Here is a 15,843-nt window from a genome sequence, read left to right as displayed (position 1 = left end):
AGTTTGGCGAGCCAGGAGGCTTATCATCTGCTTTGAGGTTTTTTTGGTAGCCAATTCCTTTCTCCTGCTTTGTGTTTGCCTCCACTCATACATTTTCTCTCTCCATTCCTGTGTCTTCCTACTTTCTCTGTTGTAGTGATTCATAACTGCTTTGATCAATTCTTCTTTTGATTTTCGAGGATTTTTTCTCAAGTTCTGCAACCGACGTGAGGCCGGTGATCCGGCTGCATTAGTCAAGGTCACTAAAAAAAACATAGATAGAAACATGTAATACACAGAGGCTACATTGTTTATTATCACACAGTGAAGGAGTTTGTAGACTTTTTGTAGCATCATTCCCACATACCTAACATAACACAGAGAGGCCAGGGAAGCGAAGGCATGGCGAGCAATGGGGTGAGTGTTTCTGCCCCGACTTCACCTGAGAGGGGGAACTGACTGATGGCTCACTGGGGTTTATCTGCACTGGGTAGAGGAGGTAGCTGGTGGCCTGCACAGGGGACAGTAGGGAACATGAAGCTGGCGAGCTGCTGGCGGGGGGGGGGACGTTCCGCGGAACTGCTGGGCTGCTGGGGGGAGGGTAGAACGCACAGCGGTGCTGGCGACCTGCTAGAAGGGGGGTGGGGAGATCGGAATGCACCGCGGTGCTGGCGACCTGCTGGAAGGGGGGTGGGGAGACCGGAACGCACCGCGGTGCTGGCGACCTGCTGGAAGGGGGGTGAGGAGATCAGAACGCACCGCGGTGCTGGCGACCTGCTGGGAGGGATTGGGGAGACCGGAACGCACAGTGGTGCTGGCTACCTGCTGGAAGGGATTGGGGAGACCGGAACGCACCGCGGTGCTGGCGACCTGCTGCAAGGTGGGTGGGGAGACCGGAACGCACCGTGGTGCTGGCGACCTGCTGCAAGGGGGGTGGGGAGACCGGAATGCACCGCGGTGCTGGCTACCTGCTGGAAGGTGGGGGGGAGACCGGAACGCAACGCGGTGCTCGCGACCTGCTGGAAGGGGGGGGGACCGCGAACCTGGCGCCCTGCACTGAAGTATCCCTAAATTCTCAACAGGGTTTCCTACTGCCAGATATATCACTGCTGCGTGTTACCTGGGAAGAGAGGGAGGGTCTTCTACAGCAATGTGGATTCCGCCCTGGCCCCTATGCAGCTTGCCTGTGTGCAGCCATGGTCCCCCCACCCCTCGCTGCACAGTGGATCGGACGAGTTAGCCTGACTGGGACAAGGACCACGGTGGCTCCCCTGATAAACTTGAGAAAGCACATTGCCCACGCTCTGGCTGCAACTTTTCAAGAGATTACCGAGGTGTGATAGAGCAAATCAATGGGTTATTCCACGTTTAGGCAGGCATGCAGGCAGCCATAACCCAAACCGTCCTCTCCCAAAACATAAAAATCTGCTTACCCCGAGCACGCTCCTCTGCTTCTTCTTCACCAGCAACTTCCCGCTGCTACAACTGGCTAGCCTCCTCCTGGCTTGAGAAGAGCTCCTGGCTGCATGCCTCCTGGGACTCCGGGGTGTCTCCCTCCACCCCAGTAACCTCACTCTCGGCTTCCTCTACACCCTCCCCCACTTCTCCCTGCTCTGAACTCTCCATCGTGCTCCTAGGATTGGCAGTGGGGTCACACCCAAGTATGGCATCCAGCTCCTTGTAAAAACGGCAGGTCGTGGGGGCAGCTCCTGAGCGGCGATTTCCCTCACAGGCTTTGCAGTAAGCACTGCGCAGCTCCTTAATTTTTACCCTGCACTGCAACGCATCCCGTTCACGGCCTCTTATCAGCAAGGACTGTGATATCTGCCCATAGGTATCATAATTTCTCCGGCTGGAGCGCAGCTGTGCTTGCACAGCTTCCTTACCCCAAACACTGATGAGGTCCTGCAGCTCGGAACTGTTCCATGCTGGGGCTCGTCTGGGGCATGGAGGCATGGTCGCTGATTGATTGAATGATTGATTGCACTCCACACCTGGCTGAGCAAACAGGAAGGGGATTTTTAAAATTCCCGGGGCATTTAAAGGTGGGGTCAGCTGAGCCCAGGGCAGTGGAGTGTGCAGGATTACCAGAGGCTTAAAAGGTATGCTGGGATACATCCTTATACCCCAGAGGTCAATAAAAGCGCTGGTGGGGTCCACACTTGCTGACCAGCGCTGGATCACCAGCACTGGAATCGCTACACCCGAGGCTCGACCGGGTGTACAGCCAGCGCTGCAACCAGGGAGTTGCAGCGCTGGCCGTGCTTTGCAAATGTGGCCACATCCTAAGTTGCAGTGCTGTAACCCCCTCACCAGCGCTGCAACTCTCTAGTGTAGCCATGGCCTCAGAGTTTCACTCAAGCTTTATCATTTAAAGTTTTATCAGTCATACTAGAACTACTTAGAGAAGGACTAGGCTACTCTAGTATGGCGTTTCCTTTGTTCTTCTGGTGGCTTTTTAAAGTAATTTCAAATCTAATTCTGTTTATGTAGCACACATTGTGAGTGGAAGGGGCTACAGAAGTCCATGGATTCAGAAGCTCAGGATAGGTCTACAATGATAAACCCCCCCCCCCCGCAAGTTCTCAGAACCTGGGCTCCAGCCCAAGTCCAAACATCTACTCAGTAATTTTACAGCTCCACAGCCAAATCCCCACCCACCCACCTCACGTCAGCTAACCCAGGCCAGCCCTGGGCCTTTTATTGCAGTGTAAACGTACCCTTAGTCATCTAGACAATATTTTATTGTATTTCTATGAGTGGGAGAAGTGATTGTGTATAGTGGGCCAAATTCTCTACATGCTGTTATAAGCTGGCACAGATCTATTGAGTTAATAGGAGCTGTGTCAGTTTATAGCAGCAAATAATTTGGCTGTGAACCTGCTATTCTTTTATTTCATTAGAGAATGGGTATACAATTGGCCACTGTTTTCTCTCATATTTTCTTTTGTGATATACCATTTTTCTAACAGTTACGCAGTACAGATAACATTTCGTCCATTGCCAGTAATACCCAGATCCTTACTTCTGTGCCGGAGAAATTGACCACTGAGAACATCTCTACTGCTGCTGATATTGCAGACCAGATTCTGAAAAATTATTCTAAGGTGAGATTCACCAAGACTAAAAAATATTTTGTTTTATGGCTTAATGAGATATAGCAGGATGTTTGGGACACTTTTCCTTGCCTCACAGAAATCAGTCTTTTCAGTTTCACTTAATAAAAAACTGCAACAAAACCCAAGTGTCTAATTTAGTTGCAATACATTGAACTATTAAACAGTGGATCTGAGTTCAGATCTCAAGCATCTTAGTGGAGTGTCCCTATCTCAGTTTCTGGGACAACATGGAGGATTCACCTCTATCAGTCACTTTATATTTTGTGCATTTGAAATTCAAATATTGGCATCAACTGAACCTGACAAACTACATTAACCTTATTTTTTTGCCTATCTACATTTGAATAATGTGAAGTGCCTATGCATCTGTTGGCTGAAAGCCTTTTTTTCCAGTAATAGCTCATTTTTATTTTAAATTTTTATTTAATAGGTTTATTATGGTAGTCTCTAATGGCCAACCAAGAGTGGGGTCCCATTGTGCTAGCACTGGACACGCCAGAGTAGTAAATGGTCCCAGTCCTGAAGAGATTACCATCTAAATAGACAGGATAGACACAACACACAAGGTGGGGAAGGGGTATAACATATAAGCAAAATGTCACTACAAGTTATGTTAGTTCCACATTATGAGTTTGTTTGTTTGTTTGTTTGTTGTTTTGGGGGAATTTATTTAGAAGAGGATCATCTAAATGGAAAGAAAAGGGAAGGGATGGAAGGCGAGGCAGACAGGGCTGGGGAGAAGAGGGTTATTCTATTTCCTTTTGATTAAGGCAAGTATTAACAAACTATTCTATCACAATACAGCGTATTAAAAGAAGTGAGTTCGTATACCATTCCTACTGAATATTTCCCTCTTTTCTGTTTGTCAGGAGGCTACTGCTACAATGGCTGCAGTGGCTATAGTTAGCCAACTTTTGGATGCCAGAGTGAGTGAATTCAACTTTACAGACAAGGACTTTACTAATATTACAGAAAGGTAATTACAATTTCTGTTTCTATTACATTTGGTAAAACTAAACATGTCTGTCCATTTAAGATTAAAAATGGAACACAGTGGGACAAATTAATCTCCAGGGTAACTCCACTGATTCAGAAGTTACCCCAGAGATGAATGAAGTTTGCCCAGTTTTCCTAATCTGGAGATAGTGAGGTCTAGAGTTGGGGATGACAAGTCAGGTTACCTGCATTCAGTTCCCAGCTTTACCACTGATTTGCTGTGTCACCTTGGGCCAGTCAATTAACCAGTGCCTCGCTTTCCCTGTCTGTATAATGGGAATAGGAGTTCTTACCCTACCTCCTGGTGTGATGTGAAGCTTAATGAATATTAATAAACACATAGAGGATCTTGTATGAAAGGAATCATAGAAGTGTGAAGTATTATTATTACTAGTAGGATATCCAGAGAATGGAAAAGGAGAGTTACTAGCATGCTAGTAAACTGTCTCCTTAAAGGAGCAGGTTCCTGAACACATTAATACACTTAGGAAAAAATCTCCCAGTTATCTAACCAACTATTAAATTGTAGCAATATTCTAGATTTTCCTCCTTGATGCGTAAAAGGCCAAATCCTAGTTTCACTGAAGTCAAAGGTAAATCTCCTGTTGACTTCAACAGTAATGGGATTTGGCCCTTAGAATAATAGATTTTTGGCCAAATTCTACCCTGTCCTACACTCTATGGAACAAATTTGAAGTCACTGAGGGAGGGCAGACATTAGTTCTATATTCTGATATACTTTACAGTGATAAGACATTTACACCATTCCTTACTTCAATGCAGCCTCACACAGACACTGGAAAATTTCTCTTTGGATGGCTCTGCTATTCAGCCCAATATTGCAGTTCAGAACATTTCATTGAAGTCAAATTCAACTACAGCTTTTTTCTCTGCACAGACAGGTAAATTATTTGCTTTGTGGGAATAATAAGGACAATGAACAAATTTTTACAAATTCTGACAATTTGTACAAATTCTTTGGTGATTTTTGCCTACACAGTATCAGGAAGATTACAGTCTGAAAATATTCAGGTATCTGAAAATGACTTTAACACTACCAGCAATACAGAAGTTAAAATACAGATCAGCATTACAAAAAACAACAGTAAGTACACTCTTCTCTTCCCCAAAAACTGGTGCTGGGCAAATTCTGCACAAAAGTGTTCTCACAGTCCTTTGACTTAAATCTTTGAAAATATGTCGTTTTTATGTACATATATTAGGGCACATATCATAGAACAAGAAGTGTACATGACAAAGGTAACTGTGTGACCTTATTTGTGAATCACTGCTGACTTATCTGTAACGTGGCCTGAGTTGTTTTTATATTATAACTGTAATGAATGTGTGGTTACAGAGCTACAGTCTCCAAAGTGAATCACGAAATGACACATCTCCATTAGAGGTTGGACTAAAAATTTCTACTCCAAAACTATACACTACTACCGTGTAAGCTTACAAAGAAAATCTCTTTTGGCTATCAAAGGATAGAGGTATATTTCCTCTTTATATGCCAGCTGCTAGCAACCTACACACAACAGAGCAGCTCTGAATCATTCCTGTAGTATAGGGTAGTGGTGCAAACAAGCAGACAATAAATATAAAATTACATCCAAACACTACGTTAAATGAACATTAACGTTGCAAAGTTGAGCACTCAAAGGTCAACTATGCAACCTTAATTTAGCCTTCTTGTGTGTATGCATTAGGATATAGTCTATGATTGTGGTATATCATACTATTTTTTCCACAGGACTTCTGCATCATTCAGTACGTGGGATGGATCGCGCTCACCGAATGAGCAGCTATTCAATATTTTGTTTTTTCCTCATTATTCAACATGTGTGGTCTGATGCCTTATTTACTACACACTATTATGCAAACTTTTCTCTGAGTAGTAATTTCCTTATGGGTTTTTTTATGATACCAGTCACGATGGTATCTGCGCACTTGAGAAATACTACTTTACTTTCACAATATGCCTGTGAGGTAAAGGGCTATTCTTATCCCCATTTTACAGATGGGGAATCGAGGCACAGAGAGATTACTGTCAAAATTCCACTCATTTTTGGTGCCTAATTTTTGGTGCACGGGACCTGATTTTTCAGAGTAAATTGTGTAATATAACACTTCGTAGTTCAAAGCACAGTGTCGATTAATTTAATTTGCAGCTCTGAGTCCTCAGCACTTCTGCAAATCGGACCCCAGGATCTCAACTTGAGCACCAGAAAAAGAGGAACACGCAATTGGCTAAGCAGAAAAAATACAATTTTCTGAACTCTTTATATATAATATATTTGGCATATTAGGCCAAATTGTGCAATTGATATTTAATGCAGTATGATTAATAGAACAGTCTTCACTCCACCCCAAAAGTGTTCAGGACATTTATGTACCCCCACCCCCCAAAAAAATTAATTACCTTTAAAACATCCAAAATGCTTCAAGAACTATTTGAGAAGTTTTGCAAATATGCAGTAGGTGATTGGTAGATACAGATAACTACCAGTAATTATTTTCTGCTACAGAGAAGTAATTAATTTCTGACATGAGGAAGTCTCTAACTTCAGTTTGTCACTAGTCTGATTCTTTTTTAAATTATAAGAAAACTTGTTAAATTTTAAAGAGGTCATTTTGTTTTTGGTGTACTCCATCTTTAAATATTGAGTAGTCTGCTTGTCTGTTGCAGGGACAGTGGCCACTTTATGTTTCATTAAACTGGGAGTGACCCCTATATTTAGCTTGCCTAACATTTTCCTTTATAAAATTCCTTAAGACCTCTTTTTTAAAAACAAGTTCTAACACCTCAATTGTTTGCAGCAGGCTTCTGAAATATGGCAATGGGAAATGCCTGGAACTAGAGAGAAATGTCTTTTCTTATTCCTGTGAAAATCTGTTCACGTTTTGCTGAGGTACACATGTTTGAAAACTGACTCTTCCCTTATGTTCCTCAGGGAAATTATGACAACTTGCCAAAATAATGGTGACATGAACATTCTAAAGTGCTAGGCCTCTGCTGCTCCCAAAGCATCAGCATTAGCACACACATGCAGTACGTGGGAACACCTGGGCGGTGCTGGAGCAGCTGTAAGGGTGATATGGGAGAGGCAGCCTATTCCCTCCCCTGGGGATTTACATAGGTAATAGCAATAGAAGGCTGTTTTAGCCTGGTAGCTCCAACGGTGTAGAAGTCTGTGCTGTGGTACAGGACAGTCAAGTTTCAAATGATGCATGATTGTCGCAGTCGCACATAAAAGCATGGTGTTTTGTTTCAAAGTCAAGCACTCAAACGTTAGGAAATGCCAGACAGACAATTTCCTGTGTAACCTTAATTTTTAATTCTGTGCATATTTATTATGGTACAAACTTTAATTTCATTATTACAATTTGATTAGTTCATGATTAATTTCATAATTGCAAACCATTTTTTTCCACAGGACGCCTGCCTCATTCAGCGAACAGGGAGGATGCACAAAAGGACAATATTAAAGTTGTCTTTATCAAACATAAATCTGGCATTTCCTAATTTTCAAGTGCTTAACTTTGTAACCTAAATAATAACATTCTTTTAACTGTTCTTAATGTAATTTCAGTTGCAGAATGTTACAGATTGAGCTACTGTGTTCTCCTTCACATGCAGACTTTATATTTGTTCTCTCTTTCCTTGTTGTTTTCTTTTATCTGAATGAAATCATCTAGGCTAAAAAAAATACAACTTCTGCTCTTTTTGTGGTGGAAGAAAACAATAAACCCTGGAGAACTGGTTAAGATAGCTACTGTCTTTCCTCATCTTCATTGCAAGTCTACAGTTTTTTTTAAATAATTCCATTCTTGGAAGTTATTTTCACTGATGTCTATCTGTCTCTTAACTCCTGTAATGTCATGTCTGCTTATTTGCTTATTCATTGATTTGATAGTAGTAAAAGGTGCTGTACGAATAATTAAATACACTGGAAGGCTCTAAACCAGGGTGATCTAATTGCTCTGTAGCTCTTATTATTATTTTCACAGTCTCATTCACCGTAAGAGAGACGATTCTGCAGTTCTGCTCCACCTTCTGCATCCTAAAGGAGATGCAGTCTGCAGACTGATATTTTAGCGTTTTCCTCTTTGTTTGCAATATTTTTCTCTATTTTTGTCAATATTATGACTTGAATTTGTTGTTTAGGTTAATACATTATAAAAAGCCTTTTTAAAGTAGTTTTTTGTATGTAATTTCCTAGGTTTTCTTAAATTGAAAAAGTAAATACAAATTCTGCTATGTGCAACTGTAAAAACCCCCACCCTGAGCCTTCTGCACTGCAGCACAGATTGCAACAGGAGTTCTTGAGGTACAGGTTTAACTATATTAGCTGGCAGAAAGAGAAGGCTGTTATCCCAGAGGGGCAGGATGGACCACTGGGTGAATGTGCTGTATTGGGAGCAGAGGGATGGAGCTCAGCCTTGCTTAGCTCTTGGGTGAGCACCTGCTCCATGAGGTATCTCCAGAAGATGGGAATAAGCTGCTGGGGCCAGATGCTGTGCAAAGAAGGTGTATGTTGGGGGCAGAGCCATCTATGCCAGTTCCTGTCCCATGTAGTGCATGACCCACTGAGGCCATGTGCTTGGTCTGAGGGAAAGAGGCCAGGATCTCTTCTGCCTCATCCCTATAGCTGCTCTGGCAGCTTTCACGTATTCCCAGCTCTGTGTCTGATTCTATTGCTGTGTCTTTGTCATCGTTGTGAACCTGGCAATTGAGAATGTTCATGCATGGAGTTATTTCTTGCAGACTGCCAAAATTGCTCTAGGGCATGCAACTCTGCGAAAGGAAACAGTGATTTTTTTTTTAACAGTTAATGTCTCAGCAAAAGCTGACTAGAATCTCATGGGACAGAGGAAAAGGTACTTCCATAGCTCAAAGGGTTTCCCTGACTAATATTAAGGGATGCTGTGTATAATGGAGGTTTAAGAGCTTCTCAAAGGATCTTTTACAATGGAAGTGTTAGGCAAGCTAAATATAGGAGTTGCTATCAGCTCCTCCTATAATAATCTGTTCCATTAGTATCTATGACCTACATCTCTTTTCTCTTTGCCCAATGTAGGTTCACCTGGAAATGGAAGTATTGGCTTTGTTTTGTATCAGAATGACAAATTTTTTCAATCAGAAAGTTACAAGACTCATTTTAATCATACTAAACAAATTATCTCTGGCCGTGTTGCTAATGCAACAGTCAATGATGTTAAAATAGTCTTCAGCCCAAAGGTGAATCCTCTTATAAGTAGAATTGAGAGAAAGGGTGTTCTAGAGAATGTTACATAATTGATGCTGCGACAGCAACATTTTCTATTTACCATTTAAATTGCCATAGCACCTACTGGCCACAACCAGATTGGGCCCCCTCGTGGTAGGCACTATGCAAACATAGTAAATGATGTTCTCTATCCCCTCAACGTCGTAGCTGTATTCATAGGTTTTACAGTTTTTAAAAGGCTCTAGGGCTTTGTTTACCTTTATTCTTTTTTTGTCTTCAAAAGGACAACATAATTCTATCATGATTCAGTTATTGGCTTGGGAGGGAAGCCACCCAGACAGAAGATGACTTGTCTACACTTAAAAGTTCAGCTGCTTTAACTATGCTGGTATAGTTAAAACGGCAAAGCTGAGTAATGTATACTGATATAAAAGTGCTTATACTGGCATAGCCTTTTCCAGTTAGGCAAAGTGAAATAAACTATACTTGTATAAAATGCCTTACACTGGTGGTGTTGGTAGTCCGTCGGTAACAATGATGATGATGTTACAAATCTCATCTCTGGCTATGCATATGACTGTGAAGTCCGAACCCGATGCAGAGAATCAGCTGCACTGAGGGTATGGGAAGGCCGTACCCATGACGTTTGATGATGTAGCTCTATGGCACCTTTCACATGCAGCCTGGAGATGATTGTGTCAATCCCTCTTGAAATTGTTGCATGCTGATCTTGTCAGAGACCGCCAGTGAGTCCTGTTCTGAGTCATTTGCTCAAGTTCTTTGGGGCTAATGCCAGCCCACTGGAGACTGCTCTTCAGGCTGTCTTTGAAGCACTTGTACAGATGACCCTTCTTTCTTTTGCCTTGTCTCAGCTCCTCATACAAGATCTGTTTTGGGAGGGGGTGGTTTTTCAGTCTGATGAGATGTCCAGTCCACCGAAGTTGCACTCTTAACAACTTTTCCTTGTTGCTTGTTATGTTTGCTCTCTCAAGGACCTTAATATTGGTCACTCTGACATGCCAGCAAATGCTCATTATTGAGTGGAGGGAGCGCATGTGAAATTGCTCAAGCTGTTTAATATGCTGTCTGTAGAGAGTCCATGTCTCGGAACTGTACAGGAGAGATGTTAGGACCACTACACTATAGAGCTTCGGTTTGGTAGAGATGGATGTTATATTGATTGAGGACTCTTGTTCGAAGTTGGCCCAGGGCTTGGCTAGCTTTACTATTCTAAAGATAATTTCATTGTCAAGGAAACCATCACTGAAGATGGTACTGCCCAGATACCTGAACTGATCCACATTTTTCAACTTTGTGCCTTGAATGGAGATGGCTGGCACTGGGGCATTGGAATGAGGTGCGTTGGAACAAAACCTCTGTCTTATCGAGACTAATGGTGAGGCCAAAGAGTTGGGATGCTTCAGAAAATCTGTCAGCGATTACCTGAAGGTCATTATGTCTGTGGGCCATCAGGGCAGTTATCTACAAAGAGTGCTTCAATGAGAAGTCTCTCCAATGTCTTGGTCTTAGTGTTTAATCTTTGAAGATCAAAGAGGGAGCCATTGAGTCAGTAGCGGATGTATATCCCCTGAGCCAAGTCCTTTGTGGCATGGCAGAGGATGCAAGTAAAGTACAAGATGAACACAGCTTTGCTTTACTCCATTTGAGATTTTGAATGTGTCAGAAGAGTCATCATTGGAGAGCACTTTCCCTGTCATGTGATCATGGAACTGGTCCTTCTTGGGCAGCCCAGTTTATGCAGAAAAGCTCATAGACCCTCTCTGACCATATCAAAGGCTTTAGTCAAGTCGATGAAGACTGCATACAGGTCCATGTTCTGCTCTGAACATTTTTCCTGGGCCTGCCTTACAACAAGAATAAGTCCATAGAGCTATGACCAGGTCTAAAACCACACTGCACTTATGGCAAATTCTCCTGAGATATATTTGCAAAGAGTCTCTTCAGTAGAATGCGAGCAACTATTTGCCTTGCTGTACAGAAGAGAGTAATGCCTTTGTAGTTTCCACAGTCAGCTTTGCTGCCTTTGTTTTTGAACAGTGATACAATGGTAGTATCCTTGAAGTCTTGTGGCATTTCTTCTTCCTCCTAGATAATGCTTAAGATGTTCTGGAGCACCTCGATAGCCTTTGGGTCTGCTGCTTTGTACAGTTCTGTTGGGATTCCATCCTTTTTGGATGCTTTCCCAGAGTTTAGTTGTTTAATGGCTTTTGTGACTTATTCAACAGACAGAGAGCGGTCTAGGTCCTCTTAGATATGTTTCTCAGGTAGCTGAACAGGGGCACATTGATAAGCTGTGTATACTAGCATAACTGCATCTACACTCAGCTTTTACTGGCATCACTATGTTAGCAAAAAAATCACATCCTTAACTGACATAGTTCTGCTGGTAAAACTCCGTAAGTATAGACCAGAGCCTAAATCAGAAATTTGAGAGGGACAAAAATAGTCATTTCCCTACAGGACATATAATAAGAATATAATAAATTCTGGGAACAGGAAAAGGATAACATACCAAATGTAGCCCAACATGCCTATTTGCTTTTGGGTGTTACCTGAATTCTACTTGCTTTTTTTTACCACAGCCCTTAAACTCTGCCTTCTTCAGAGATAACTCCAGGTGCCTCTTGAAATAGCTGCATGTTTTGCCTCAATTGTCTTCTCCCCAAACTTTTTCCATATGTTTATTACCTCTTGCATGCAGTCGTCTGTGTGAATTTCCTATTTGATCAAGATTTCTGAATTTTTAAATTGCATTGTCACACTGTCTGGAGTGGCTCAGGACCATGAGTGCCTACCTCAGGGCAGACACGCCAAATTGGTGGTGTGTTCTGTACTTAAACTTCACCAACCCAGTACCAAATGTGAACTTCCAAAGTACTACAATAGTCTTCCAGTGGAGTCACAAAAAGTCCCTATAGACACTCCAATCTATCTTGCCACCCAGGCAAGCTGGACTATGTGATAAATGGTTGCTTACACCGAAAATCACAAAACACCAGGTTTCACTCAGTCCCCAGAGACCAGTCTCTCACCCAGGGCGATTTGCATCCTAGATCTCATACCAAAGACAAGACTGATAGCCAATTCTATAGTAAACTAACTAAAGTCTTATTAGCTAGGAAAAACAAATAAGAGTTATTGAGACGTTAAAACAGGTAAAATATACATATAGATGAGTCATAGTCTATAACAGGGGTCTCAAACACGCGGCACGAGGTTATTTGCTGCAACCCGCGAGCTCCCCCAACCTTCCCCTAGCGTTTACCTAGAGCGGCTCTGGCCCCACATGCACCGGGGGCAGGGCAGACTCCCTGCCTGCCTGCCCTGCTCCCTCGCTGCTCCGTGAAGTGGAAAGAACATGGGGGAAGAGAGGCACAGGGGTGTGTGTTGATGTTGCTTCAGGCACCGTCCCCAGCAGCTCCCATTGGCCGTGGTTCCCTGTTCCTGGCCAATGGGAGATGCTGGGAGTGGTCATTTGAGTTTGAGACATCTGGTTTATACTTCCAAATACTAGCAGAGATGTAGTAATCTGCCAGTTTCCCTAAAGTATCTAAGGGCTACCCAGGGTAACTCTGGGGATCTTTGTCTTCTCATTCAGTTATTCTGCTCTGTTAGAATCCAAATAGTCCAGAGATGAAGAATTCTTCTTTCTGTCCATACTTATGTCTTCTTCTCACAGAAAACAAGCTGACAGGGTCCTTACCCACATGGGCTTTTTCTTTGACTGGCTGAGAAAGGAATGCATTTTAGAGTCTTTGATCTCTGATCATCGTACACAATGACCACTTGTCTACAAATGCACAGGAATTAGTGATTTCCAGTTAAAGTTCTTTATTTGCATTACACAAGGCTTCTTCAATATAAATGTTTGGTATTACATTATAACAGAATACAAAACAGTGAAAAAATGCATGCAGCATCCCATTATTTTTCATGAAGTTTAAACACCAAATGCATTCCTATAGATTTAATAATCACTTTGATTTACACTAAAACACAAGTGAATTGGCCTGGCATCCAGCTATGCATTTTAAGCATTCAGTAAGGCCTGGGATGTTGGCGTGAGCTGGCACCTCGTCTGCCAACATCACATGCATTTTTTTTCTGGAAGGTATCATTTGGCCTCTTCCTACAAGCCTTTCTTATCATGTGGCTAAGATTTGGAGGATCAAACCCATTAATGTGATGGATCAAGTTTCACTATGAATTATGATAAAACTGGGTGGATTGGAAAATAAGTATCACTCATACTGATTACAGTGAATTAAGCCCTATCTTTAATTTCAGTTTGTTTTTTGCAATACAGCTGCATAATACTTTATTTCATGTGAGCATTTCAATTCCTCTGTATATATTTGAAGTCCATCTATCATACACAAATAATGCAAAGGGCTGTTTTAATTGCAAATTTCTACAGATGTTATGAAAATGTAAAATTGCATGCTTTGTTTATTAAAAGTATTAAACAGTCATATTTGGAGGAGAGGAGTAGGATTGCCAGTGGAATGCAGAAGTTTCTACCTCTTGGTTTTAGTGCAAACTCAATTCACTTTGGCAGAATTTGAGTATTACTATTATCTGATGATTGCTGTTTGGCATATGTGAAACAAGCTGGCCTCTGTCCAATTCCCACTGGACATGTGTTTCTATCATAATTACCAAAACAATTTCAGCAAATTGGCAGCTTGTTGACATCTCAACAATGATGTAAGTGTAGGGTGACCAGACGTCCCGATAAAATCGGGACGTCCTGATATTTAGGTGTTTGTCCCACGTCCTGATCAATGTTTGGTCGTGACACAATTTGCCCCGATATTTTGCTCTGCCGGCAGCACAGGTTTTTTTTTTTTTTCCTCTCTGCTGGCAGCACTCGGCCTTTTTTTTTCTTCTCCGCCGGCGGGACCCTCCCTCCCTCATGTGTCCCGATATTTTCTTCCTCTCATCTGGTCACCCTATGTAAATGGAGACTGAACTATCCTCTTACCCCTCAAATGGAAAGTTGAGGTGTATTGTCAGTTCATGAGGCCTAATTGTCTTCAACATAAGATCTCCCACAAAATTGACGGGAAACTCTGCAAGTGTTTCAGTATATGTGTCAGCTCTCCCTTCAGAAAGAACAGTCTTTGCCAAACACAGTTTCATTGGTGTATCTTTGCAAAATGTTTGTTACCAGTTTTTCTTCTTGTATTCCCGATCCACAGTACAATAAATCGGAAATTCTGCTGCATGATTATGCATGTGTCTTTTGGGATTACAATGCAAATGACTGGGACACAAAAGGCTGCACAAAAGAAGGAAACAAATCAGAATTGAGATGCAGGTGTAATCACACTACTAGTTTTGCTGTATTAATGGTAGGACATTGTTTTTTAACAGCAAATCATTTGTCTTTTCTTCTCTGTTGTTGGTGGCTTTATAATAGCAGAACCTAAGTATATGGCCTGTTCCAAACATAGAGGATGATGCAGTCCCTGCCCCCAAAGAACTAATAATCTGAGAGGAGCAACAGAAGAGTGGGGGAGGGAGAAAGAAAACCATACAATCAAGATTTTTAAAAGATCACCTGTCCTCAATTTCTCCTTTATGTAGAGATTACTAGTTGACCAATTTCTTATAGGTATCATGGGAGAAGTGACGCTTGAGAGAGCATAGGGATTGACATATCAGACTAGTGTTTCACCTAGTCCAGTATCTTGTTCCTGACAGTGGCCAATACCAGATGAAAGGGAGGTGCACGAAAATTTTTAGTTGACAATTACAGAATAACCTGCCATAAGGGAAATTTCTTCCTAATCACTTTTAGTTAAGTATCAGAGGGGTAACTATGTTAGTCTGGATCTGTAAAAGCAGCAAAGAGTCCTGTGGCACCTTATAGACTAACAGACGTATTGGGACATGAACTTTTGTGGGTGAATACCCACTTCGTCGGATGCATCCAACGTGTGTATTCACCCACAAAAGCTCATGCTCTAATACAGGGGTAGGCAATGTATGGCACACGTGCCAAAGGCGGCACATGAGTTGATTGTCAGTGGCACTCACACTGCCCAGGTCCTGGCCACCGGTCCGGGTAGCTCTGCATTTTAATTTAATTTTAAATTAAGCTTCCTAAACATTTTAGAAACCTTTTTTACTTTACATACAACAATAGTTTAGTTATATATTATAGACTTATAGAAAGAGACCTTCTAAAATGTTAAAATGTATTACTGGCATGCGAAACCTTAAATTAGAGTGAATAAATGAAGACCTGGCACACCACTTCTGAAAGGTTGCCGACCTCTGCTCTAATATGGCAGTTAGTCTATAAGGTGCCACCGGACCCTTTGCTGCTTTTACACTTTTAGTTAGAGGCTGGATTATGTCCTGAGGCATGAAGGTTTATATCCCTTCTAAAAAAAAAAAAATAAAAAAAAAATCCAACCTTATATAACTGAATTTTCTCATTACCCATATAAATGTCTAACCTTTTGGGGAAGTTTACTAAGCTCTTAGCC

General features: G+C 42.1%; 1 protein-coding gene across 1 annotated transcript in view; it reads left to right on the top strand.

Annotated features, from left to right (window-relative positions):
- Nucleotides 1-15,843, top strand: part of ADGRG7 (adhesion G protein-coupled receptor G7) — a 56,616-nt gene that overhangs the window by 28,415 nt on the left and 12,358 nt on the right. The window contains exons 5-10 of the mRNA XM_030552573.1: nucleotides 2,952-3,086; nucleotides 3,968-4,074; nucleotides 4,878-4,996; nucleotides 5,095-5,200; nucleotides 9,171-9,336; nucleotides 14,548-14,700. Coding sequence (XP_030408433.1) covers nucleotides 2,952-3,086; nucleotides 3,968-4,074; nucleotides 4,878-4,996; nucleotides 5,095-5,200; nucleotides 9,171-9,336; nucleotides 14,548-14,700 — 786 coding nt within the window. The remainder of the gene's footprint in view (nucleotides 1-2,951; nucleotides 3,087-3,967; nucleotides 4,075-4,877; nucleotides 4,997-5,094; nucleotides 5,201-9,170; nucleotides 9,337-14,547; nucleotides 14,701-15,843) is intronic.

Source organism: Gopherus evgoodei, chromosome 1, assembly GCF_007399415.2.
Source record: "Gopherus evgoodei ecotype Sinaloan lineage chromosome 1, rGopEvg1_v1.p, whole genome shotgun sequence".
NCBI lineage: Eukaryota > Metazoa > Chordata > Testudines > Testudinidae > Gopherus > Gopherus evgoodei.
This window is presented reverse-complemented; position numbering and strand designations above follow the sequence as displayed.